Here is a 27348-nt window from a genome sequence, read left to right as displayed (position 1 = left end):
ATATAAAAAAAAACAAAGAAAATTTATTTTGTTTTAGAAAGTTAGGCGTAGAATTTTGAATACCCTGTAAGATTTAAGATTACGATATTTATAGCAAAGTAAGTATAGAGATCATATAAAGAAAATACCTAATATAAAACAGAATATATTGACTTCAAGGAAGTTCTTGTATTTTTAATATTTTTTTAAGGTAGGTTTTCAGGAATTTTCCTGAAATACATCCTTGTATACAGGGTTGCGCACCTCATTCGCCTCGGTTGATTATACGAAAACGGAAAGATGTAGAAACAAAATATTTTATGGGTATATGTGGGGAGGTAATGTGCACAATTTAAAATTATTTTTAAATGTACAGGGTGTTTCGGAACTAAGATCCATACCAAAGTTATATTTTTTTTATGGAACACCCAGTATTTTATTTTATTTTTGGATTCTTGGGCCCAAAAAAAGATATTTATTATAAGAGTTACATATGTTTACAATTTTTGGTTTTTGAGATATTTAAATTTGCATGCTACAATAGAATAGACTATTAACACCCTGTACATTACTTTTCAGAATTAATTCGTATGCTGAGTTTAAAGGTAGAGAAATAAACTTTACAGAAAAATGTTATTCCTTCCAAATGTATACAGGGGTATCAAAAATTGCTGGTCTATTTTAAATATTTATTTTACATAAAAACTTCGTTATTTCAAATGCAACACTGTGTATTTTTTTAAATAATTCGAAGCAAATTTAAATGTTCTTTCAAACTATATTAGGGTTTCCTATACCTATCTGGTTCAGATTTTGAATAAAAAGCGATTTTTCAATAAAATTGTAATGAAGATGGCTAGTGTTGTCATGGCATGTTTCTAGTGACAGTTAGTAGCTATTTTCAAAATCGAAATTAGTTTATGGACTTATTTAAATTTATACCAGTTTACTTTTATTTAATTTACCTACAATAGTTTAATAAATAATATTTATTAAATACTATGTGTTTATTATTCTATCAAGAAAAACGAAGAAGTAGTTCTTTGAATTATTTTACGATGACTTGTAGATATATGGATTTTCTATAAAAGAGCCAATTACGGCAGATTCATTTTCTTCACTTCCAACGATATGTTTCTGCCTAATAGGTTTTTTATAAACCATACTACCAACTTTGCGAAATAGGACAAGAAGTTTTTCAAAGAAACGCTTATCAGGAAGATTCCTATTTGGATATCTTTGAGCGTAAGCCCTTGAGGCCAAGAAGCAATTTTCCTCACAAAATAATATCACTAGTAACATATCTATTCGTTCCGCCAGCAGATACTGCTTTCTTTTTCTTGATGAAGTAATGAAGTAATGAAGTGAAATTATTAAACTATTGTGGAAAAATTTAAGTAAACTGTTATAAATTATAAATAATAATGTCCATAAACTAATGTCGACTTTGAAAATAGTTACTAACTGTCACTAGAAAATTGCCATTGCGACACCAGCCATCTTGATTGCAATTTTATTTAAAAATCGCTTTTTATTCAAAATCTGAGCTAGATAGGTATAGGAAACCCTAATATAGTTAGAAAGAGCATTTGAATCTGCTTCGATTTATTTAAAAAAATACAGGGTGTTGCGTTTGAAATAACAAAATTTTTATATAAAATATATCCTCAAAATAGATCAGCAAGTTTTGATAGCCCTGTATAAATTTAAGGAACCAATACCATTTTTCAGTAAAGTTTATTTCTCTACCTTTAAACTCAGCATAAGAATTAATTCTGAAAAGTAATGTACAGGGTGTTAATAGTCTATTCTATTGTAGCATGCTAAAGATTTTAAACATATTTAACCCTTATAATAAATACCTTTTTTTGGGTCCAAGAATCCAAAAATGAAATAAAATACCGGGTGTTCCATAAGAAAAAATATAACTTTGGTATGGATCTTAGTTCTGAAACACCCTGTATATTTGAAAATAATTTTAAATTGTGCACATTATCTCCACACATATACCCATAAAATATTTTGTTTCTACATCTTTCCGTTTTCGTATAATCAACCGAGGCGAATGAGGTGCGCCACCCTGTATACTTTACGTTAACAATTAAACAAAATTCTCAAGTTTTTTATTCTCGGAGCTACTACAGATGCCCGACGCACTATTGCCGGACCCTGTACACCCTTATAAAGGTTATTGTTAAAATCTGAATTAGGAAATTTGATATGGTGATATTTTTTTAATGATCTATCTGTCAGTATAAACAAACGATAAGATATTAACAGCCAAGAAAGACGTTGTACGGTTATCAAGTTACCTTTTCCAATTCCTTAAGAGATGCAGGCGATACGTCAGAGTGACGTCGGAGCTCGGGACTGCGAGGTGGGGCCAGGCCTCCCGGCCCTCCCCCCACGCCCAAGCCGCCTCCGGAGGATCCCAGTCTTGCCTCGGAGTGCCTCCGCTGCAGCTCCTGTAGGGGTATTTCGAGCAGGCTTTCGTTGGAGTCTTGGGGTATGACGGCAGCTCGCGATTGCATTTTTCTGTAAAAAAGCAATAGTCAAAATACAGTAGGACTTCTCTATTTCGGACACTCCAGTAATTCGGCGTTTCCTATCAACAGGAAAATTTGATATTATTACCTCTTTATTCCGGATACCAACAAAATTCAAAGAGAAATTAAAATAAAATCAGCATTTTGCTAAATAAAACGCAACCCAGTGATGCCAATCAGCTTCTATATGAAGATTATGTGGAAAATAGCAGATCGGATGTTGCGGATACTCTTTTACAGAACCTTGACGAAGCAAGAAGGGAGAAATGGAATGAAAACACTGCAAATTTAAACTTTAGACACTCAAGCAGAAAGGCATGGAGTCTGCGTACAAAGTTGGGAGCTGAGTCCCATAATGCTAGAAACCCGTCCAACATTACAGCTGACCAAATAGCCAACCACGTAGCTAATTTGTCTAGAGCTAAAAAGGACAAACAACATCAATCACAATTAAGAAGGAATTTAAAGCTCTAAAAAATCATCTACTACACAGGAACAATTCTCTGGCAAATTCACCGTTGATGAAGTTACAAGGGCCTTACAGCTCATGAACAATGGCAAGTCACCTGGTTTCGACAATATACATCCTGAATTCCTTACACATTGTGGAATAAATACAAAACGCGGGCTATCAAGATTCTATACAAATATTATTCAATCCGAGCAGTTGACAAAGGAATTCAAGAGATCGAAAATTATTTCCATTCTTAAGCCAGGTAAGCCTGCTGACTTGGCCGAAAGCTATAGACCAGTTGCCTTGCTAAGTGTTTCTTACAAACTTTTAGAACGTCTAATTTACAATCGAATATGTCCAATAATATTAGAGGCCCTACCAATAGAACAGGCCGGATTCCGACCTGGTCGTAACTGCGAGGATCAAGTGCTTGCGTTGACTACATTTATTGAGAGAGGCTTTGAAGAGCGTAGCAAGACTGGTGCATCTCGGGTCGATAATCAAACGCAGGCTACCAAAGTTCGATTTCCTCATGGTCATAGCCGGGTGAATGTAATTAGATGAAAACAGATTGAACGACGTAACCGGCGATGACCACGAGGGATAGAAAATATAAAAATGTATGCTGAAGAGAGTCGAGAAGTCAGTCCGTCGATGTGAGTCGCATTATTACGGTCAGTAATTCGCGTTATTAGTCGGTTAGTTGCAGACAGCGCAGAATGAAGATGTTCCTGTAAGTACTTCTTTAAGTAAACCGTTAAGTCTTGGCATTCCCCAAAATTGTTATACACTGTAAACCTTATATTAAATAAATGCATATTTTATCCAATGGTTGTTTTGATTAAGAGAGAGAACCTGGTATAGCGACCCTAGCACACAACCCATAGCGACAGTATTTTAGTTTATAATACCACTTTTTCACAATTATCACGGGTTTGAGTAAATAAAATTTAAATTAAACTCACAATATAGCAATAATTACTTTGAGAATGGACGCTTTAAACACTTTTCGGTATTTTGTCAATGAGGGCGGTTTAAATTTTGAAAGATTTTATAATTTTTGAAGATTCTGACTTTGACAAGAGAAAATTATTTCTGTTATTGTTTGGCGGTTGTTCTTAGCAACCGCTATAGCAGCGCCAACGGTCGCGTACAACGGTCAAAAATTTGTATCTTTTGAAAAATGTACTAGATTTAATTATTAAGGGGTGGAAGGATAAATAAATATCAGCAAAATGTTCACAGAGCTGGTACAAATGTAAGAACTTGACAACGCTGTTTCCGATACGCAGTAAAGAATATTACAATTTATTTATTATCGGTATTAAAATATTTTTTGGCTTCAGTCCTTCCGTCAAAAAAATGTATGGAAGAAAAGGATATGGAACGGCAGGGAAACGGAATGGATAGTGTACATTGTCCTATTCATTTACATGATATAATATTTTATGTAAACGAAAAGGAAACGGAAGGTATCTGATACGGAAGGTATAGTGAGAATCAACCTTAACTCACCTTCTGCACACGCTGCACGTCCAATTGGCCGGATCCTCGTCCTCGCCCAGCTTGCTGTAGCTCGCGCAGTCCTCGCACACGCGCTGCGTGCACGTGGCGCACGTCCTGCTGAAGTCGTCCGGCTTGAAGGCCTTGAGGCACACCCTGCACGCGCCCGCCCTGCTCGGGGGCTTCCCCGGCTCCGTTTTGGCCGTGGAAGGAGCTGTAATGGTGGCGGGGGGCTTGTCTTCGGCGGGGGGTGATTGCTGGTCGGCTCCCGTGGTGGCATCGGTGGGTATAAGAGAAGGTCTGGGGCCCATTTTGGTTACTAGAACGTAAAGAGAATGGTTAGTTGCTTATTAAATAACTTAGTTTTATGTTAGTTTCATTTTCAAGTCTTTAGCTTGAATTCGCCATATTTAATTTTCAGATTTGTGAGATTTTGAACTAGTTTTATAATTTTTTCAGGTTTCAGAACATTACGCCGGGTTCAGACCAAGGCGACAAAAAATAAACACGATTTTGAGACAAATACAAGATATACGACAAAACTTGCGACAAAAAATGGGGAATTCTGATAAAACAAACTTGAGACAAATTGTCCACACCGCAAGGACAAAAGTACAACAAAGTCAAAAGTTTAGTTGTTGCGAATGAGTTTTATTAACCATGTGTGATTTCACTGGTCTCCTATTGTTGGAAGCACACGCCATCCACACTGCGCCGACAACTTGTCGCAAAATATACGAACAAAACATTTTGATCACACTTCGATCTTTACCGACTCGAGACGGGACATTGAAAAGTCTTTTCGAATTTTGAAACAAAACAAAAATGAGAAAAAAATGTCACAGAAATGTATTGGATTTGCCACAACTTTGTCGTAAAACGTAAATGTTTCTGTCTTGTCACTGTTTTGTCTGCTTGGTCTGGACCCGGCATTAGAATATAAAAATGTCACACTTTTTGAGCTAAAAGGTGCAGATGCTATACCGGGTGTTGCATCGTCGAGCGGGACATAGGAAATCCCATGTAAATTTTAATGGGGTCAACTATTGGCTTCCCTAATTATTTTAGAGAATAATTCTATTTAGGTTTATTGAAGAGCGCTAAAACCCACATTCAAAAGAATAACATTAGATATTATTGATCAGCCCGTTTAGGAGTTATCGCCGATTTCTTTTTAAATATTTCTCCTTTCTTATGGCCCTGTATTTACTTATGAGCACCAGTCAAGGTAAAAGATAACTGTCAAATGAAGTTGTCATTTCAGACATTTATCTATCTAGTGCTTTATTATTATTATTAAAAACTCATACCTACATCGAAAATGCCGTGAATTACACTACCGAAGAAAAAGTATTGATGATTAAATGGTATTATCAAGGAAATAGTTAGTGTTGGACATGTTTGCTGCTCTGTATCCGAATAGACCGATACCTGGAAAATCTACAATCGCAAGGAATATCCAGAGATTTGAGACCAAAGGTACCTTAATAAATAACTGCAGATGTGAAGCAAGGCAGGAACAAAGAGAAGATGCAAGAAATGATACCGACTTGGAAGTTTTATTGTGCGTGGAAGAGAACGATGGAAAGATCAGCAGAAGGAAACTTGAGGATGAAATAGGAATAGATCACACTACAGCGTTTCGAATTTTGAAACGACATAAATACTATACCTTCAAATATGAAAAGCACCAAGAGCTACGAGATGGGGACGAAATACGGCGCGTTTTGTTTTGATATGATGGAAAGAGCAAACACGGATAGGGAATTTTTAAAAAACATATGTTTCACTGACGAATACACGTTTACCTTAAATAATGAACCCAATGTTCAAAATTATCGATATTGGGTCAAAGAAAACCAACACAGGTTTGTCGAAACAAGGACGCAATATCCACAGAAAGTAAATGTTTGGGCAGCGATATTCGGACACAATATTATCGGGCCATTATTTCTTACGCGAAATTTAAATGCAGAATATTATTTGGAACTACTCGAAAATCATATTTTACCTGCTTTATATGATGCCGCTAGGAAAAATCAGGAAGTTTGGTACCAAATGGATGGCTGCCCGGCACATAGTACCCTGGCTGTTCGGGAATATTTAGACAATAGTTTTAACGGAAACGTTATTGGCCTAAATCATACAGTAAATTGGCCAGCAAGGTCTCATGATATTTCGCCAAATGATTTCTTTCTCTGGGGCCATTTAAAAAACAGGATATACAAGGATAAAAAATACCCAAATCTAGACGAGTTAAAAATGCTATTTCTGTCGAATGCAATAGAATTTCAGTTTACCAGCTAGCGAATGTAAGAAGAGAATTTTATGATAGCCTGGGTTATTGTCTAGCAGTCGATGGACGAATATTTGAACATCTTCTTAAATCCTAAAGTTCTAATAATTTAATAGTACCTAAATTAATAAGTTATTAAATATTGTAATAATACTATAATTAACGTTGTAATTGATTACTTTATTTTACTTTAATTCATATTCATCTTTAAGATTTCCGATGTAGGAATGAGTTTTCATTAATAATAAAGCACTAAATAGGTAAATTTCTGAAATGACAACTTCATTTGACACTTATCTTTTACCTTGACTGGTGCTCATAAATAAATACAGGGCCATAAGAAAGGAGAAATATTTAAAAAGAAATCGGCGATAACTCGTAAACGAGCTAATCAAAAATATCTAAAGTTATTCTTTTGAATGTGGGTTTGGTTTGGTTTGGTTTGGCTTAGTGCTTAGTGCTCTTCAATAAACCTAAATAGAATTATTCTCTAAAATAATTAGGGAAGCCAATAATTGACCCCATTAAAATTTACATGGCATTTCCTATATCCCGTCCGACGATGCAACACCAGGTATACTATTTGAAGCATGATTGTATCTAGGATCTTCCATTAACGTCTACTACGGTACATATTTATACCAACTGACGACCAACTATTATACATTTGAACCTTAGCTATACCGTATGGTGCATCGGAACAAGGGACATAGGAAATCCCACAAAAAAAATTTTGAAAAGGTCAAATATTATCTCACCAGATGATTTTATGCAAAAATTGTATTAGACTTTTTTGAAGAGGCGTTAAAGTTGTACTGTCGTCTAGAATTTCGTTTTATTTGGAATAGTCATTTAAAAACTATTTGCAAAAATCTACCTTCAAATTACTAAAAACTTAGAATAAGGCCCAGAGAAAGCTGCAAATAAAATACCAGCAAAAATATGATTTTGTCAATGTCAAATGCGATGTCACATTTTTTTACAAGAATTTCTCTGGTTTTGGAAAGGTGAAAAGAATTAGTAGGACTGAGTTTGCTGTTCATTACTCGATCACTCGCTGGCCTCGCTCATACCACATACATCCACAATAATTCAAGGGATAATCGAAATATTTGGAACACAAAGAACTTTTTTAAACTACACTAATTAATAAAATGTTTACATAATTCCCCATTCACAGCCGAACGATACCTCAAATGATTGTGAAGTTTACGTCTCACAATACAAAACTGTTAAGGGGAGAATCTTTAACATTCCACAGAGGTGTTGTTTTCAGCCCATCTAAATTTCTGCATTTAAAATGCTCATAAAGACGGTTTTTGAGGGTAATCCATAGGAAGAAGTTGTTCGGCTAAAGATCCTGTGGTCTTTTCCTACTGTATCCCAGTAGGAAAAGTATATATCCAATAAAAGGGAGTCAAAGTTTTTCTTTTCTTCAACATGAAGAATATTCAAGTCATTGTTATTTTCTCCCTGTTCAATTATTTTTGTCTTCACACTTCCATGTGCTTAATACCTTAATGCCTAGTAATTTATCTTTTACGCATTTTTAATGTACCTATTCTTTACTTTTACGTTTGCTTCTTCTTTTCAATGGAGTTTAATATTGAAAAATACTTTATTAATAAACTGTTAAACTCGTTAGATAGCTCAAGTGAAGATTTACAGGTCCAATATTAAAAACAGATCAATAATAAATAAACAAATATAATTAATATTTATATTTTTATAGCTTACAAAACATTCACGATTACTTGTTGTCTTATTTTTCATGTTTTCTTTAAATGTTCCTGACTTTAAGAAACAATGGCTGCATGATAAGTTTAAATTGTCCTAAAAAGTGATTCTATTTAGTTAATGAAATGTATTTACCTTTACTGCCTACCTCCATAACTTTTGGATGTAAATACAAAATATTATAACAAATTTTAGAAATTAAATAAGAATTTCACTTGAACTTCCAATATTTGCTTGATTTCTCTCACACAAATGGCATTGATTGGTAAACAAAACCAGAAAAACCAGCCTTCTCGCGCTGGTTAGTTTGGTGACAGTCATGTGACAGTGATGACCGAATTTTTCAGGAACCGTGTTCCGTAGTATGAAAACTTTCAGGAAACCGATAGAAACGAAACATAAAACCATAACTAAGGTAAGCAACGGAATACACCCTAATTTCTCTAAGCCGTATTATAATTTTTACTAATTTGAAGGTAGATTTTTGCAAATAACATTTAAATGCCGATTCGAAATTAAATGAAATTCTAGAGGAAAGTTCAACTATAACGCTTATTCAAAAAAGTTTAATACAACTTTTGCATAAAATTATCTGGGGAGATTATATTTGACATTTTCAAAATTTATATCGGATTTCTTATGTCCTTGTATATCAACTATCAAAACGAAGAATCGTTACGTGAGAAGAACTATACTTGTTTCATTTAAAAGGGATTCAGCTAATGGAATGGTAAAAGTCTGCAAGTTGAAATTTTATCGTCACTAAAAGGACCGTCGTAAAGTTCGCAATTGTGAGCAGACAGGAAGAAAAAAAAAAAGAAAGGAACAAGAACGACTTTGAAATAGTTTTGGAAGCCTTTAGTTGCTAGATCACGTCCACAGTCTCATTGGAACTTTGGCAATTAAATTTAGACTGCGAAAAAGGTACAGAGAAAGAAAATTTAGTGATAAAGTTCTTAAAAGCGTTTGAAAATTTTTCAGGAAACTGTCCAGAAAGAAAGATATATTTTGAAATTTTATATATATCTTATTTTGAGCAACACTAATAATTGTACTTTACACGTCATTTATCAAAAATAATTGCAATGCACAGAACTTTATTAATTTTTAAAGGCAATTTTTTGCAATTCATGAATTTTTTTTATTAAGGTTTTTAAAGTATATGTCCTCTAATTTAAATATTAATAAAATATATAATAGTATCAAAACATTAATCTTTCCGTAGTTTATAGCTTCAACGGGAGAATTCCACCTCTCCAACCCCCAAAATGTATTCTTCATAAAATTTTTTGCTTGTTCTAAAATGGTTAATCCCGTTTATACTTTTCCAAATTTCCATACCGTTTTAGAGAAAATTAAGAAAAACATGAAAATCTGGTTGATTATAAACGGCCTACACACGTAACGATTTATCGTACTGCATGCAGTACGATATCCATCGAAACTGCCGCATTAACGATAAATCGTAGCGTGTGTAGGTAAATTGGATGGTTTGCAGTATTCAGTCGTCAAATCGTTTGCAGTACGGAGCTTCCGTAAAATATCGTATCAACGGGTCGTGTCTGGGGTGGGGTTTGAACGAAAGTCTGAACGTGTGGAGTGTATTCCCTGCCGCAGCGCGCAGTTATGATATAATTTTTATTTATTTTTGGTTTAATCAATATGTGATGTGAAATCAAAAGATTATGCAAATCAAATGAAAAGAAATTCCAGTTATAAAATTTTGTTTAAAAAATTTAAGGAATTGTTCCCAGAAGCATCACAAGAAGTGATGAAAAAGAAAATAAACAATATAAGAACATCCTGCTGCTAAATATTTTAGTGTTGCAACCAATCTTTCTTCAGCAGATATTGCGTTTCTCATAATTGTATCTTGCTTCGTAATTTTATTACAAACTAGGTAAATCCATCAAACACGTAAAGGCATCAGAATCCATTCTTAAATAGTTTTTAAAATCAAGAGGTTCTTCTTTTTCCACCACTTTTACCAACCTCATATCGCCGATGAAAATACGTAAAGGCGTATCTCGAATTTTGACGAAATTTAGATAGATCCGCCAATGCACATAAATTTAAATGTTCTTCAAGTTGTGACGTTAAGGCGTATCTCTAAAACGCACTGTTCGCTTATGGAAAATAAAAAGTTAAGGGCGTTTTGTTAATCGCATAACGTAAAGGCCTATCTGAAATAATGTGTTAAAAAAACCTTTATAGTATATTTATCAATAATTTTTATCGTTTGTCTTATTAATCTTGCCTTGAATTAAATAACCTCCAAAAATGAATCTCCCAATTTTAATACTCCCAGACTTATGTTTAAAATAGTAGAGTCATTTACCTTAAAATCGCTCTCCTGAAAAAACGTTAAAAACGAGTTACGCCTTTACGTATTTTCAACGGCAATATGTGAATATTTCTTTCTCTACAGTAACCAATTTTTACACCATTTTCGCTTTTTGATTTCCTTTTGTTCATCATTTTCATCATCTTCATCTATCAGCAATACCGCAGCTACAAGCACGGCAGCTTTCTTCTTTGAAATTCTTGACATAACGGTAGCCCTTCTCGACGAAAAGTGAATAATCTGAACTGCGGCAGTACAATGTGTTCCATCGTGTGTATAAAAAATGGCTGTACTGCAAGCCGTACGATTTTCTTTACGATCTGCAGTTGTACGCGCAGTACGATAAATCGTTACGTGTGTAGGCCGTTTTTGGGGTGGGGTTTGAACGCGTGGAGTGCGCGCGTTCAAACCCCACCCCGGCTCTTGACATAACGGTAGCCCTTCTCGACGAAAAGTGAATAATCTGAACTGCGGCCGTACTCTTTGATATATCTTTTACTATGCTCTCTGGAACAGCATGCGGCCTGGAACAGCATGCAGTCTGGCTGCCGATACCCGTTGCGTTGACTACTGTGCAACGAAAGAAGATCCTATATTTTTTATTGCTTTAGTCCTATAAATTCTAGTATTGAATATAAACCAAACATGTCTCCATAGCGCAGTGCGTAAAGTTTTCGACCACGAACCATTGAGTTCGAATCCGGGTCAGGTCAACGACTTTTTTATTTTATTTTCGTTAATATTCTGCTAGTAAAGTAATAAATAATTCTGGTAATTAAATAAAAACAAATATTTAATACTTTACTATCAGAATATAAACGAAAAATAAAATAAAAAAGTCTTTGCTCCGACCCGGATTCGAACTTTGAATCATCGGTTCGTGGTCGGAAACTCTACGCACTGCGCTATGGAAACATGTTCGATTTATATTCAATACTAGAATTTAAAGAACTAATAAAAATATAGGATCTTCTTTCAATACGCAGTAGGGAACGCAACGTTTACCGGCAGCCAGACGGGCCGCATTCTGTTCTAGAGAGCATAGTAAAAGATATATCAAAGAGCCAGATGTCTTAAAATACTTGTTTTTCCGACGTTGCTAGCTCTCGTACTAAAAGTAACAAGTAATTTCTTGAAAATAAAGATATAATTTAAAATTCTGTTACAATATGGAAATAGATTGAAGTTTTGTGATTACAGTGATATATAATTTATATGGTTTCGTAATAAATTGCTCGATATTTTATGGCAAATGCTGAAGTTCTACAAACCTTAATCAAGCCTTAATCAAAGAACGTGTGTATGGAATTTTGGGTGTGGCTTAATACGACAGTATTGGACTAAGCCTTAGGCAGGTTGTAAAATGTAGAATGTTTAGGAGGGGAGTTAGTCACCGCGACCTTAAAGATCTATTGTGTGTTCCCCTTTCTTGAGCTATAGCGAGTTATAACTCATCATACAGTCTCAAGGCTTTAACAAAAGCCAGTATCTGAGACGGCTCCATAGAGGCCAGCTCTCCATCCTTGACATCAGCCGTACCAAAGTTCATGGCACGAATGGTCGTCGTCTCGGCGCACTCAGTGATGAGGTGTTCTGGTGTTTGCCCATATTCCCCACAGAATCTGCATTCGCCGTTGTTTCTCAGCTTCAGCCTACTGAGGTGTTCGTTGAGGAGACAGTGTCCTGTTAGAAACCCCGTGACAATCCCAAGATTGTTTTTATTTAAATCAAGGAAAGCCTTTGATTTCTCTCGGTCGTTGGTTCTGAGGAACTTTTTCGAGTGTCTTAGACCGTTGGAAACTATTAGAGATAGAGTTTACCAAAAATGCTTTTTATAACTACTAGCGGGTAAATGAATTTCTAGATATATTACGAATTTTCTTGGAACTTTAGTTTCGGAGATATTAATTTAATCGGACCTTTTTAAGAAAATTATTTTTATTTTTCAGAAACTATTTGAGACAGAGTTTACCAAAAATGCTTTTTATATCTACTAGTGGGTAAATGAATTTGTAGAAATAAAAAGACACCCATTCTAAGTTGCGGTTGGAGTCTTCCAGATTCTTCAGTTCCGCTTTCAGCTGGTTTCCGCTTGGAAAACAGAACGGTTCTGGTCCAGTTAGTGGAGTGTTCGCTCCTTTCCTAGCTAGATCATTTGCTTTTTCATTGCCTTCTATCCCTTGGTGAGCAGGCACCCAGAGTAGGAGGACTTTATTTTCTTTGCCCAACTTGTTGAGCTTCTCTAGGCATTCTTTGACCAACTTCGAATTGATGGTTACTGAGTTGATCGCGTTTAGTGCTGCATGACTATCGGATAGGATGGCAATTTCCTGTTTTCGATAGTTCCTGGTCTAAGATAAATTTTACACATCTTTCGATAGCGTAAATTTCTGCCTGAAGGATACTGGGGTAGGTGCCCATTGGTTCGGCGTATTTGGTTTTCGGCCCAAATACTCCTATCCCTGTCCCTGCTTTGGTTTTGGAAGCATCAGTATACCACGTTATGGTATTGTCTTTTATATGCTGAGTAAACGTTTCTTCCTTCCAATCCTTTTTATTACTTAATACTACAGTGAGGTGTTTCGCAAAGTTGTAAATTCTTGGTATGTCATCCACTGGGAGTTGGAGAAATGGAATTTTCTTTTTGAGGGTGTTCCAAGCCCCTGACCTAAAAATTCTCCCAGTACTGTTTCCGTCTATGACCATTCTAATCATTGTCGTATTGGCATAACTACCGACGACAATATGCAGTGATGTTAGGTCTAAATGACCTCCATTGCTGCTGTTGACATGTTCTCATGGCACCTGTGATACAGATACATGCCAGTCTCTGTACTTTGCACAGGTTTTGCCTTGCTGTACGTTGCTCTAGTTTTGTATACCAAGCAACTGCTCCATATGTAATCATGGGTCTTACTATCATGGTATACATCCAGCGCAAAATTTTTGGGGCGCAGCCCCACCTATTTCCCACCAGTCTTCTGCATATCATGAGAGCCTTTGTGGCTTTGCTGGTAATGTTCTTAATATGCCTGTTCCAGAGAAGTTTACTATCCAGGGTTATTCCTAGATATTTCACTTCCTGTGATGGCAGTATTTCCTTTTCTTCGGCAGGTTTCTGAAATATAATATATATTTCCTTTGGCCACACACCCGCTTTACCCGACCCCTGAGAGCGACCCGAACAGTCCAGCGTAATAGACCCTTAAAGTATCATATTTTCCGATAACTATCATCACCCTTGTGTAGCATTGAACTAAACAAATGTTGTGTTTCTTTAACATTTTAAAACAACAAAAAATATTACATTAATTAAAATTCTATGAATAACAATCTATCAAGGAATTAAAATTAAATTATAGGTATTACCATAAAAACGCGTATTGATTTTTAGGACATTTCAAACAATTCAACGATATTTTCATGTTTTTCTTAATGTTCTCTAAAACGGTATGAAAATTTGGAAACGTATAAACGGGAGGAACCATTTTAGAACAAGCAAAATTTTTTATGAGGAATGCATTTTTCTCAAAATGTCAATAATAAAAAAGTTTTTCCAATTGTAAAAACAATCGAGAGACATACTGTAGGCTTATGACCTATTAAGGACCAACTACCCAAAAGAGTAGTTTTTCCCGTTTACTAGACATCTTTTTCCCATTATATCATACTCATCCGTGTGGATAGAAAGTCACAATTTATTTAAACACAATTTATTTAACACTAATTAACAAAAACAATAACGTTAAAAAACTTATAGCACTATTTACAAACGATTTATAAGTATTTATCTAGAAAGAATTTATTTTGAAGTTTAGCGCGTCAACTGTACTCGTCTATTTATTTCTGTCCTCCTCAGGTCCCAGCCGTCGCATTTTATGCCCACAGCTAAAGAGTTTCTAGAATAATCCATAAATCATTAGGTGCATAGAGAAGGTTTCGAATGTTCTCGTATGTACTACTCCATTCCAGTGGAACTCGATTTTTCTCGAACGTTCAAATGAATCATTACGGTATCTATTCTTTAATACGATGTTAAGGCCATCTGAGGGCGGGACATATAGTTAAGTTAGGTCGAGTCCACACGGGTCCGCAACAATACATTAGGGTGTTCGTTATTTATAAAGTTTATGATTTCTCTCACGAGGTTCTCTAAATTTTTAGTTTATTGTCTAAAAATATAACAGACATCTAACAAATCCTTAATATTCACAATAAACCTTGCCCTAAAGACGATTTATTTCTCATTTAAATTACATGGGAATTTGCCACTTTTTGCAAATATATTTTTTTTCTTGATCTTGTTCTCTCGTAGCCATGACAATTACATATTCGTGTACAGAATTGAACGCTCTACAAAAAAGGTCTCTTACAATTTTTACGATAAACCTATTCCTTCAAAAGTTATTCACGGTTAAAGTTAACCACTCGGTAAACTCCTAAATTTTTCAACTTTTTTGACAAAATTAGTACCTATTATTTTTGAATAAATTCAAATTTGTTACAATTTTTTAAACGGTTTAATATTGATACAAGTTTTCTGCAGTTAGACAGTACGCAACGGTTAAAGGATTCTGGATATATCAGAGGCTTAGAAATTGTGAAAAATTTGAGAGTAGTTAATGATACTGCAGAAAGAGCTGTTAAATTGTCAGAAGAATACATTAATATTTTATCTAGAAATAAAAATAAAAAACAATATGTGATTCCGATTGTAAGCGAGTATAACAAGAAATATCAAAATCCAACTAAAGAATGTTTATTAAAATAAATCAGCTATACTTAAATGGTTTAAACTTCATTAGACTTGAAGATTTCTTAATTCCCAACCTTAACACCATCAGAATTGTATATTTTTACAGTAATAGATTAAATTTTTCAAAAATAATCAAAATTTTGTAAAAAAAGTTGAAGAATTTACCGAGTTGTTAACTTTAACCGTGAATAACTTTCGAAGGAGTAGGTTTATCGAAAAATTGTAACAGATGTTTTTTGTAGAGCGTTCAATTCTGTATAAATATACAGAATATATAATATGTGATTATTATGGCTGCGAGAGATCAAAATCGAGAGAAAAAAAAATATTTGCAAAAAGTGGCATATTCCTATGTAATTTAAGTGAGAAATGAATGGTCTTTGGGGCAAGGTTTATTGTGAATATTAAGGGTTTACAATGGTGTGCTATTTTTTTTAGACAATAAACTAAAAATTTAGAGGGCGTCGTGAGAGAAATGATCAACTTTGTAAATAGCGGACACCCTAATATACATTTAATATTACCAAAAACTTTCTCCAGCGAACTCTAACGTCAACGACACGTGCCCCTTAAAGATCCGTGTACCCCAACCTCAACAGGGAACTTGCTGTTAAGTGTTTGACCATAAAGTTTTATGCGCAAACTTGGAGCGGCTCTATTCAAACATCAGGACCGTCCCAAACACAAACTAAAGTGTATCTATTGAGCCCGGTTTAGAGAGTCTCGACATTAGAAGCTCAGAAACTTGTAATTAGGGAGAATTAATGAAAGCTCACTTATTAAGTAATTTGTTACTAAATTTAACTGATAAAGATTGATTTATTATATGGTGGTTTCATGAATAAATTGAAAACTTTGTTTCACGAAATGTGGTAGACAATGTTCAGTATGAAGAGTCCATTTCACTAGTCCGAAAAAGTAGCAAAATAAGCGTTCGTCATTTAACGTTTTATGTAAAACTGGCTAGGTATTTTTACACAAATGAAGAAGAAAATTAAAGATAAAGGATTATACTATATCCGTATTGTAGCACATTTTTAGAAAACTTCTTTATTTTTAAGATTTTGATGGTCAAACATCAACAAAATATTCCTTATGTTTGGACTAAATTTTCTCGAAAATAAAGACATAATTTAAAATTTCGTTACAATATGGAAATAGATTGAAGTTTTGTGATTACAGGGATATACAGGGTGTTTCAAAACAAATGCGAAAAACTTTAGGAGGTGATTCCTTGTTCAAAATAAAGGGTAGTTTGCTTTATAAACGTTGGGTCAAAAGTCAACCATTAGGGAGATATCGCGGTACAAAGATGGCGGAAAAATAATGTTTTTATTTTTTATCTTGAAAACGAAAAGAGATAGACTAATGAAATTTTATGGAAGCATTACTGTTATGAAAACACACTTTCAGGTAATTTTCTTACTTTTTTTAAAATGAGTGGAAGGGGTTGAAATAAACTACCCCTATCATTCTTGTTAACGAAATTTAAAGAAAAATCTTATCAAACACATGCAAATGCTTTAATTTGGATAGTTTAGTTTGTTTAGAAACTTTTTACCTCTTGTGTGTTTTTGATAAAACTCACCGATTGGAAATTAAAAATAAAATGTAAAGCATTACATGTCAGGACAAAAACATTTTAGATTAAGAATCTAGTGATAATAACGATAATAATAATCATCTAGATAATAACGTATTGCAGTAGAGTAATGTCAAATAAAATAATATTAGGAACATCCTAAAAGTAACAGCGGCCGACTAGATTTTTTCCTAAAAAATTACAGCAGCCCGCTAGATTCTTTATCAGAAAATGTTTTTTGTCCTGACATGTAATGCTTTACATTTTATTTTTTAATTTCAAATCGGTGAGTTTTATCAAAAAAATATAAGAGATAAAAAAGTTTCTAAACAAACTAAACTATCCAAATTAATTTTTTTGCATGTGTTTGATAAGATTTTTCTTTAAATTTCGTTAACAAGAATGATAGGGGTAGAGGGTAGTAGGGTAGTAGGGGGTAGTTTATTTCAACCCCTTCCACTCATTTTAAAAAAGTGAAAAAATTACCAGAAAGTGTGTTTTCGTAACAGTAATGCTTCCATAAAATTTTATTAGTCTATCTCTTTTCGTTTTCAAGATAAATAAAAACATTATTTTTCCGCCATCTTTGTACCGCAATATCTCCCTAATGGTTGACTTTTGACCCAACGTTTATGAAGCAAACTACCCTTTATTTTGAACAAGGAATCACCCCCTGAAGTTTTTCGCATTTGTTTTGAAACACCCTGTATAATTTATATGGTTTTGTAATAAATTTCTCGCAATTTTATGGCAAGCCTTAATCAAAGCATGTGTGTTTGGAATGTTGGTGTGGCTTAACACGACAGGATCGGGCTAAGCCATAGGCAGATTTCTGATATATAATATATATTTCCTTCGGCCTCACACCCGCTTTACCCGACCCCTGAGAGCGACCCGAACAGCACAGCGTAATAGATTCTTAAAAATAAACCAAATAACACCTTTAAAAATTAAAAACTAAAGTACCTGCTATTACCAGCGAATTTTGTAATAAACATTTTAGTGAAAAGAAGAGCACTAGCATGACATTTAAAATCACATGCACAAGTGGCACAAGGTAATTGACCAAATTATCAAAGAAGTGAGACAGAGTCAGCAGTGTAAGCATTTTCATCCAGGATATTAGTTATGATGGTGCATAGACTTTGACTATTTTTATTTTTTTCTTTTTTTTTAGACTTTGACTGTTTTTCTTTATCCTTTAGAGGAAGAGGAAGAGGAAGAGGAAGAGGAAGAGGAAGAGGAAGAGGAAGAGGAAGAGGAAGAGGAAGAGGAAGAGGAAGAGGAAGAGGAAGAGGAAGAGGAAGAGGAAGAGGAAGAGGAAGAGGAAGAGGAAGAGGAAGAGGAAGAGGAAGAGGAAGAGGAAGAGGAAGAGGAAGAGGAAGAGGAAGAGGAAGAGGAAGAGGAAGAGGAAGAGGAAGAGGAAGAGGGAAGAGGAAGAGGAAGAGGAAGAGGAGGAAGAGGGAAGAGGAAGAGGAAGAGGAAGAGGAAGAGGAAGAGGAAGAGGAAGAGGAAGAGGAAGAGGAAGAGGAAGAGGAAGAGGAAGAGGAAGAGGAAGAGGAAGAGGAAGAGGAAGAGGAAGAGGAAGAGGAAGAGGAAGAGGAAGAGGAAGAGGAAGAGGAAGAGGAAGAGGAAGAGGAAGAGGAAGAGGAAGAGGAAGAGGAAGAGGAAGAGGAAGAGGAAGAGGAAGAGGAAGAGGAAGAGGAAGAGGAAGAGGAAGAGGAAGAGGAAGAGGAAGAGGAAGAGGAAGAGGAAGAGGAAGAGGAAGAGGAAGAGGAAGAGGAAGAGGAAGAGGAAGAGGAAGAGGAAGAGGAAGAGGAAGAGGAAGGTTTGCAGATAAACGACCAAAAAAGATTCGTTCATTTAAAGACAATTTTTTCTCCCTCGCATATAATCGCTTCCACCCGCTATTTATCGTTATTTTATACGAAAAAATCAGCGAAATAAAAGCGGGAAAACGCAGGAAACTTTAGAGAAAATGAAACAAAAGAAAATAGGGGGAAAATATAGAACCATCAGGGGATGCAGGGATTCCGATTAGTTTACCTCGGAATTTTCTATCTTTATGTATTTTTTTATTTTCTGTTTGCTATATAGGACAGATAAGGCAGGTAGGTATCGTTTTTCTATGTTTACGAAACATATATAAAGGTATTATAGGATAGGATGTCGATAGCAGAAGTTCAATCGATATAAAAAGGAAATATTTGAGAAATATATTTACTAGGTTGTTTCGGAAAATTTTCTGTGCGTTTAAAGCTTTCCTGAAATTGTTAAATCGCAAATTATTGATATTTTTTAACTTAATTATACAACAATTTAACAATTATAATTGTGTCTTCTTCTAAATTAATCATTACTAAGATACGTTCTGTTCCATGCCTGACTCTCCATTTTTTTACTGTTCAGAAATTTAATATTAATAAGTTGTACTAATTAGACAGCTATGTTGAAGTAACGTCAGAAAAATATCAAGCCACCTAGATTTTATCAAATAATAAAGATATACTCAGATCAAATCATGTAAATGAAAATATCTAGGAGAATCTTTGTTTGGGGGATAGGCAACCTTAATAGTATTTTGAAGACACGAATTCTCCATTGAATATCGGAATAATATGTTAGGTGTTCTATTTAAAATAAAAGAGTAACATGCTTTTAAAGGTGACCATGTTCAATATTAATTTTGTCTCACCCTGTATAAATTTTTGGATCAAGTTTTAATTTGATTTAAAGTACAACTATTTTATTTATTAATATATTATATATTACTATTGTATAATTATTTAACTATATATTAGGCTATACCGGGTAAATTCCGATTTAGGTAGCTTTTAGTAATTTAAAAATTGTTCTTTATTTCTAGAAAATGTTAAATATGTCAAAAACCTTACATTTTAGTCATATACTTCTCTTATAAAACTAAATATTTTCAATTTATTTTGTTTACTTTAAAAAATTGTTTTTTAAGTTTGCTAATACAAATGAATAAAATGAGTTACGAAATAATTTAAAACCCCAGTTTCAATGGAATCATTCATATGATTTTTATTCGTTTTTATTGAGGAATATTTTAAAAAATACAAATAGTTAGATATTTAAAACAATCACTATTAACTTTGAAAAATATGCTCTAAACAAATATTTATAAGACTATAACGAACTAAAAGTCAACATCTTCGACCAAACCACCATAAAAAAACGATTATTAATTGATAATTGGTTATAATTGGTTATTGATAATAAACCAGTTATTTATCCAGTGGCGTCATAAGTACTTAAAAAAATAATAATAAAAATAAAAATGTCTTATTTTAATGACACACCCTGTATCAATATTTATAAAAATTAGAACTTAAGTATCTTAGGTAAGGAGGATTTAATATAATTTATCAGATTTGAAATAAATACTGTCCTAAAGGTAGTTTACTCTTCACTCGAAAAATATCAAACTCCATTTAAACGTACGTCTATGAGGTATCGCATTTCTTACCCTGGGCAAAATGCACGTCTTATAGTCATACAACCTCCTGCCAAAAATGAAAAAGATCGCTCAACAAACAATCAAAATATTTGCTTGTATCCATCTTAAGTGGGACACCCTGTATGTTTGCAAAATTTATAAAAGTTATTATAGGATGTCGATAGCAGAAGCTAATCGATATGAAAGGAAACGATTCCAAAAATATCTTCTGTAAGTAGCTCAAGATAAATTTCCTCCCTGGAAATTTTATCCTTACTGCAATTGAAATTGTCAGCGATTTTATATAAAGCATTTATTCTATCATAATTTCTACAGTTATGAGATACGTTTATCTTTCAGTGCATAAAAATAAAATGTATATCATCTTTTTTGTATTATTTCCCCAAAAAAATATTAGGCACTGAAACAAATTTTAACTTTCTAATGTTAAATATAATAGTTATTATAGTAAAATAATACTGCTACAATGATAAGAAAACAGAAGAAAATAACATTTCCTAAACAAATATTAGTTAAATGTTTACCAGTTCCTTTCGCCCACTAATAATATTTAGAATAAATGTTATTTTTTCTATTGTTAACGTTTATGTTTATTGATTATTGTGGTTTATGTTTACCTATATTAAATAAATGAAATAAAAGAATACATGACATAAATCAGGACTGAATGTTTTCGGTCACTTCCTGTTTCACCGGAAATGACTACAACTTTTGATTTTTAAATGGTACCCTCGGTATATTTCTACTTTATTTGATAGAAAATGACACCTTGAATAGAATAACATATCATATGTCAACGTTTGACATTTTCGCATATGATTTATTTGAATTTGTAACATGCGGTTTATAATGACAATTTGAGTCGAAATATCAAGTGTGTGGTGCCAAATTATTCGTAAAGAAATGTTTTTTTCTAAGTATGATAGTAAGCCACCAACCGTGTATATTATGGACGATCCTTCCGTAAAATTAAAATCCTAGTAACTTTTTTGTAGTGAATCTTCTTTACGCACCCTGGCAGTAAAAATTCAAGGCCGTGACACACGTCAGGGAAAGTGGTAACGGCAGTGTTGCCACAGCTACTCCATTCGGGGTAGGTCCACTAGGAACTAACTACAAGTAACTAGTAGTCTACTAGATCTATGCTAGGACGTAAATTTTCATGCATATTTTCATTGATAGGTTTGTAGCTTCTTCTAATAACGGTTTAGGTACAGAATTTAGCTCAGTTGCCAGCTTAGAATTATAATTAGTAGAGTTAGTAACTCGCATTTTCATTGGATGATACTGTCATATTTATTTAAAACCAATAATCAAAAGGAATATTCGTATTATTTAACAAAATTACTGTAAACCACATAAATACGAATTGTTGGTTAGGCTCAAAAATTTTTCTCTTCTTAAAAAAGTTTAAGTATTAACATTATTAGGAATTTGCATAAAAGTGTGTATTTTGGGTGGTATTCCACACAATTTGCAAGCTATTGATGAAACAGAAAATGTACAGATTACAGACATAAATTCTTCTTCTTCTTCTTCTTCTTTTAGAAGGCGTATCGCCTGTTTAGTTCCGGTTTCCTCCTCGTCTAAGCAACTCTTGCGAGGTTGACTGCCAACTGTTTTGCCAACGTTTAGGTGGTCGTCCAGTAGGTCTTCTGCCATGGGGTACGTTGTTGCGAATTATTATGGCCATTCTGTCGGGGCCCATTCTATTGACATGCTGGTTCCATTCTCTTCTTCTCTGCCTTATCCATCTGACAACGTCGTTTGTTTGGCACTTTTCTCTTATGTCTACATTTCTCTGTCTGTCCCTCAATGTGTATCCAGTTATCATTCTTAAGGTCTTCATTTCAGTAGTTCGTAGGATTCTCTTTGTTACTGATGTTTCAGCTCTGGTTTCCGCACCATATGTCATCACTGGTCGTATGCAGGTTTTGTATATTCTTGACTTACATTCTGTACTCAAATGTTTGTTTTTCCATATGGGATATTTAAGATGTCCTGATATTGCGGCAGCTTTATTGGCTTGTTTCCTTACTTCTTCTTCCAGAAATCCTGAGCTTGTAATTTTGCATCCGTAGAGGTATTGTAATGACATTATCTGATCAATAGTTTTGTTTTTATTACCAATTTGCACCGTAGAGGTTCCTTTGTAATGGTCATGCATTGGAAATTTGCATGTTAAGTTTTTCTGCCTGTCTGTTAAAAAGCTTGTAGCATTCTTTGGAGGTCGTCCTCTGACTCTGCAATAAGTACTGCGTCATCGGCATAGCATAATATGTTTACTTTATGCATTCCCATTCGATATCCTAATCCAGTATTCTTGACGGTTTTTATTACATGATCCATGATTGTGTTGAATAACAGAGGGCTGAGACTGTCGCCTTGGCGAATACCACTTGTAGTTCGAAGATGCTGCGTTAAGGTAAAGTTTGTTCTTATTTGGGTTGTTGTGTTTGTGTTTAAGTCCTTGATAAGTTCTGTGAGTTCTTTCGAGATATTACTGCTTTCCAAGATGTTGATGATGTCTTTTAGTTGGACTCTATCAAAGGCCTTTGTTAAATCTATAAAACATAGATAGGCTGGAGAGTTATATTCTAAGGATTTTTCAACTAGTTGCCTGAGTATGAATAGTGCATCGGTAGTTGATCTGTTTCTTCGGAATCCTTGTTGTTCCTCGCTTATTGACACTATTGAGGAGATTTTGTCCGCAATGATCTTAGTCAGAAGTTTTAGCGAGGTGCTCAGTAATGTTATTCCTCTATAGTTTGCTGGGTCAGTTTTATCTCCCTTTTTAAAAATGGGTATTGTTATACTTTGTTTCCATTCTTCTGGTATTTTCTTATGTTGTAATATAATGTTAAACAGTTTTGTGTATTCCTCTATGATAGCCGTGCCTGCGTTTTTTATTAGCTCGTTTGATATTTTATCTTGATTAGGATATTTTCTATTTTTAAGTTTCCTTATTATCTCTTCTACTTGCTTGTAAGTGATTTGCGCATAATCTTCTATATTATCTCTTTGGCTTGTCTCTTGTGCTTCCATTGGTTCATCTGTTTCTGCGTATAAGTCTCTGAAATATTTTTCCCACGTATCTTCTGCAATTGTTCTTAGTTGTATTGTTTCATTTGTTTCTCGTTTCAAATCCCTCAACATCTTCTAAATACGTTTTTGTGCTCCGTACATATCCGCCTCCATTTCGCTACTAAATCGCTGCCAATATTCTTCTTTAATTTTTCGTACTCTATTATTAGTCCTGTTCCTTATTTTGGTTCTCTTGTATTGTAAGTATTTTTCCTTCTTTTCCCTTGTAATGTTTTGACTTCTAATGTAAACCAAGGTTTAATGTTCGGTCTTCTATTGTGTGATACAGTACGTGTTCCTAAAGCTTCTTTAGCACCTTTGCAAATGTTTTCTTTCAGTTTGTTCCAAGCTGTGTTAGGAGTATCAAACTGTGCTATGGGGTTAAGAGTGACATGCGTTTGGCATCTGTTTGAATAAAGTTGTTTAGTGCTTTCGTGGTTGAGGGATTCTATATTAAATTTTTCAGTTTTTATCGATGGTCTCTTTTTGGATAGCGGCGCACCTATTCGTATCTTTCCCAGCACAAGTTTGTGATCTGTTCCAATGTTGGCTGAGGATAAGATTCTTATGTCTATTATTTGTTGAGGTAAGAAACTTCGATTGGTGATGATATAATCGATTATTGATTTATTGTTTCTATTGTCATAGAAGGTGTATTTGTGTTGTTCTTTATGGGGAAAATATGTGTTGCTTATTCTCAGTTCGTTCTGTGCACAGAATTCGGTCAAAATTTCGCCATTTCTATTAATTATATTCTCGTTATATTTTTGTTTTATTCCATCCACTACCTCGTTTCCAATTCTTGCGTTTAAATCCCCTAACAATCTTTTCATGTCTTGGTATTTTGTCTATCGCTGACTGTAGATTTTCGTAGAAGTCCATTGACATTTCTTCAGGTTTATTAATGTCGGGTGTGTAAACTGATATAATGTGAATGGGTTGGTCAAACATAATCTTTACTCTCAGGATTCTGTCGCACACGTATTCTATGCTTTCTATATTCTGTTCATATTTATCATTTATAGCTACTAATAAATTCAAACTAATATTTATCTTAAAACAGCATCGTATGTCACTTTTCAAACATATCCTTCAAATTCTTCAGTTTAATAACTATTAGTAAGAAGTTTCATTTCAAATATGCACACATAAAGAGAAAAAAAAACTAAGATATTTGAAAAATGATTTAATCGATTTTGATATAACTTGACCCGTTTATAATACTTACTATGGGACTTAATTTGATGTAATTATATTTAAGTTTAATGGCCAGGGGCGGCGGTGGGGCATCACTGTTAAATTATTTTAAAGGAAAAAATAGGCACGCCTCTGCTTTTTTAGAAGTTTAATATTATTTTTGGATTTAGTAATTAAAAATATATTATTTTTTTGTCTCTTCACTTTTTTGTCTATCTTGCTTAGCAAAATAAAAACACTAAATCACCACAATACACCAAAACACTTTTACTTTTATACTGGACGCGCGTTTCGCTAACCATGTTAGCATCATCAGCAGATGATTATAAACTACTGAGTTTATAATCAACTGCTGATGATGATTATAAACTCAGTAGTTTATAATCATGTGGTTATCAATTCGGGTCATGTTATATCAAAATCGATTAAATAGTTTTTCAAATATCTTAAATTTTTTTTCTTTTTTAAGTAACTTTAACACCCTGTATCTCGAAAAGGAAGCTTTAAATCTTACAAGTCGATACGAACTTTTTGTTTTATTTTTGCAAGTTCTATCGTCTATTAAATTTTCCCGATTAAAATCTGAGACACCCTGTATACACTGATTTTTTTTGTTATTTCACTAACAGCATAGAAACAGTATACAAATAGTGGGAATCATATCTATAATAAAGTAAATTTCTTACAACACTGTCGCCATGACAGAAGAGCTACGTGAGCCTTATAATAATAACCAACCTCTCTCATAATTGTTTACATTTAATCAAGAGCCGACAAGTGTTAAATTTTGCGATGACAACCTCTAATGAGGCCCTCGTCACACTGTTGCAACGACTAAATTTAATTTACAGGGAGCGCAGCGGGGTTTCCCCGCACGTTTGTGGAACGACCATGCTTTTAATAATGCCCTAAACACACAAACGACATCAACATGGCGTCAGTTTTAGTCTAAAGACTTTAAGTTGGGAAAGAGTAATAAACGTTGTTGTTTGTTTTCTTTAGCAACGTTATTTAACAGAATACAAGTGTATTATTTGTAATCACCGCGATCTTACAGATCTATTTGTTTCCCCCTTTCTTCAGTTATAACTCAATAAAAAAATTAAATTTAATCAAATTAATTGGTGAACGCACATTGCATTTACCAACTAATAGAATCATATCAATTCTTTCTGATGTAGGATAAGTTTGCATTTTCGGCAAATTTCTGAGAAATTTTTTTGTTTTAACTGACACAAAATGATAACTAGTTGTTACAGTTGGACTAATTAGACAGCCATGTTGAAGTACGTCAGACCTATCACAGCCACCTAGATTTTATCAAATAATAAAGATCTACTCAGATCAAATCATGTAAATGAAAATATCTAGGAAAATCTTTGTTTAAGGGTAGGCAACCTTAATAGTATTTTAAAGAGACATGTAGACATGTATATATAATTCCGAACTTCAATTATCCATTGAAGTTCGGAATTATATAATGGTTGTTACCATATAATAATATAAGGGTGACCAATGTTCAATAATAATTTTGTCTCATCTTGTATAATTTTTTGGAGCAAGTTTTAATTTGATTTAAAGTACAATAGTTAATTTAACTAAATATTAGGTTATAGCGGGTAAATTCCAATATAATAATATGTAGCTTTTATTGTAATTTAAAAATTGTTCTTTATTTCTAGAAAATGTTAAATATGTCAAAAATCTTACATTTTAGTCATATACTTCTCTTATAAAACGCACCTTTATTTTTCTCCCAGAATCCGAAAATCAATTAATATATAGAGTGTTCCATTACAAAAAACACAACTTTGATATGTAACTTTTTTGGGGGACATCTTGTAGAACTCTCGATATTTTTAAAATGTGCTCTGAATTAACTTACATATGCTGACAAAATGTCATTTCAATACAAACTGTCGTTCTCTTTGGAGCCTCTGCGGCGTATGAGAGGCGCCACCCTGTCCAGCGCTGAATAGATTTATTTTTGCAAGCATCTTTTCTCATAAATACTTAATGGACTAACTAACTAATAAACCAGCCAAGGTATCCTGTATCTTAATTTCGAGGTAAACATTTTGCCCGGACGCCTTATGTATATTAATGGCTGACAGTTTGAACCTACTCCGGTCTGAAACTGAAACTTATCGGCAAATATCTGCGGGCGAGGGCGGAAAATTTATGGCGTTTGGGGGCGGCGGGAGGGCGGCAAAACCTCCGACGGGATGATGGGGGCGGCGCAATAAAACAAATTGAAGGTCGGATTATGAGCCGCCTAACAAGTGATCTGTCTGGTCGTTAGTTTGTCTATTTATTTGAGCCCGTATATTAGCTGGGACCGACTCCGAATGGAGTATTTATTGGGCTCTATTGGGTGTCGGTTTTC

At 34.1% G+C, this 27348-nt stretch overlaps 1 protein-coding gene across 1 annotated transcript in view; it reads right to left on the bottom strand.

Annotated features, from left to right (window-relative positions):
• Window positions 1-27348, bottom strand: part of LOC115877840 (regulating synaptic membrane exocytosis protein 1) — a 284757-nt gene that overhangs the window by 115108 nt on the left and 142301 nt on the right. Inside the window, exons 3-4 of the mRNA XM_030894165.1 lie at window positions 4495-4801; window positions 2292-2514 (exon numbers count right to left, since the gene is read on the bottom strand). Of these exons, the coding sequence (XP_030750025.1) occupies window positions 2292-2514; window positions 4495-4801 (530 nt within the window). The remainder of the gene's footprint in view (window positions 1-2291; window positions 2515-4494; window positions 4802-27348) is intronic.

The sequence above is a fragment of the Sitophilus oryzae genome, unplaced genomic scaffold, assembly GCF_002938485.1.
Source record: "Sitophilus oryzae breed Bouriz unplaced genomic scaffold, Soryzae_2.0 scaffold_1499_pilon_pilon, whole genome shotgun sequence".
NCBI lineage: Eukaryota > Metazoa > Arthropoda > Insecta > Coleoptera > Curculionidae > Sitophilus > Sitophilus oryzae.
The sequence above is the reverse complement of the archived record's forward strand: the minus strand, read 5'-3'. Positions and strand labels throughout refer to the sequence as shown.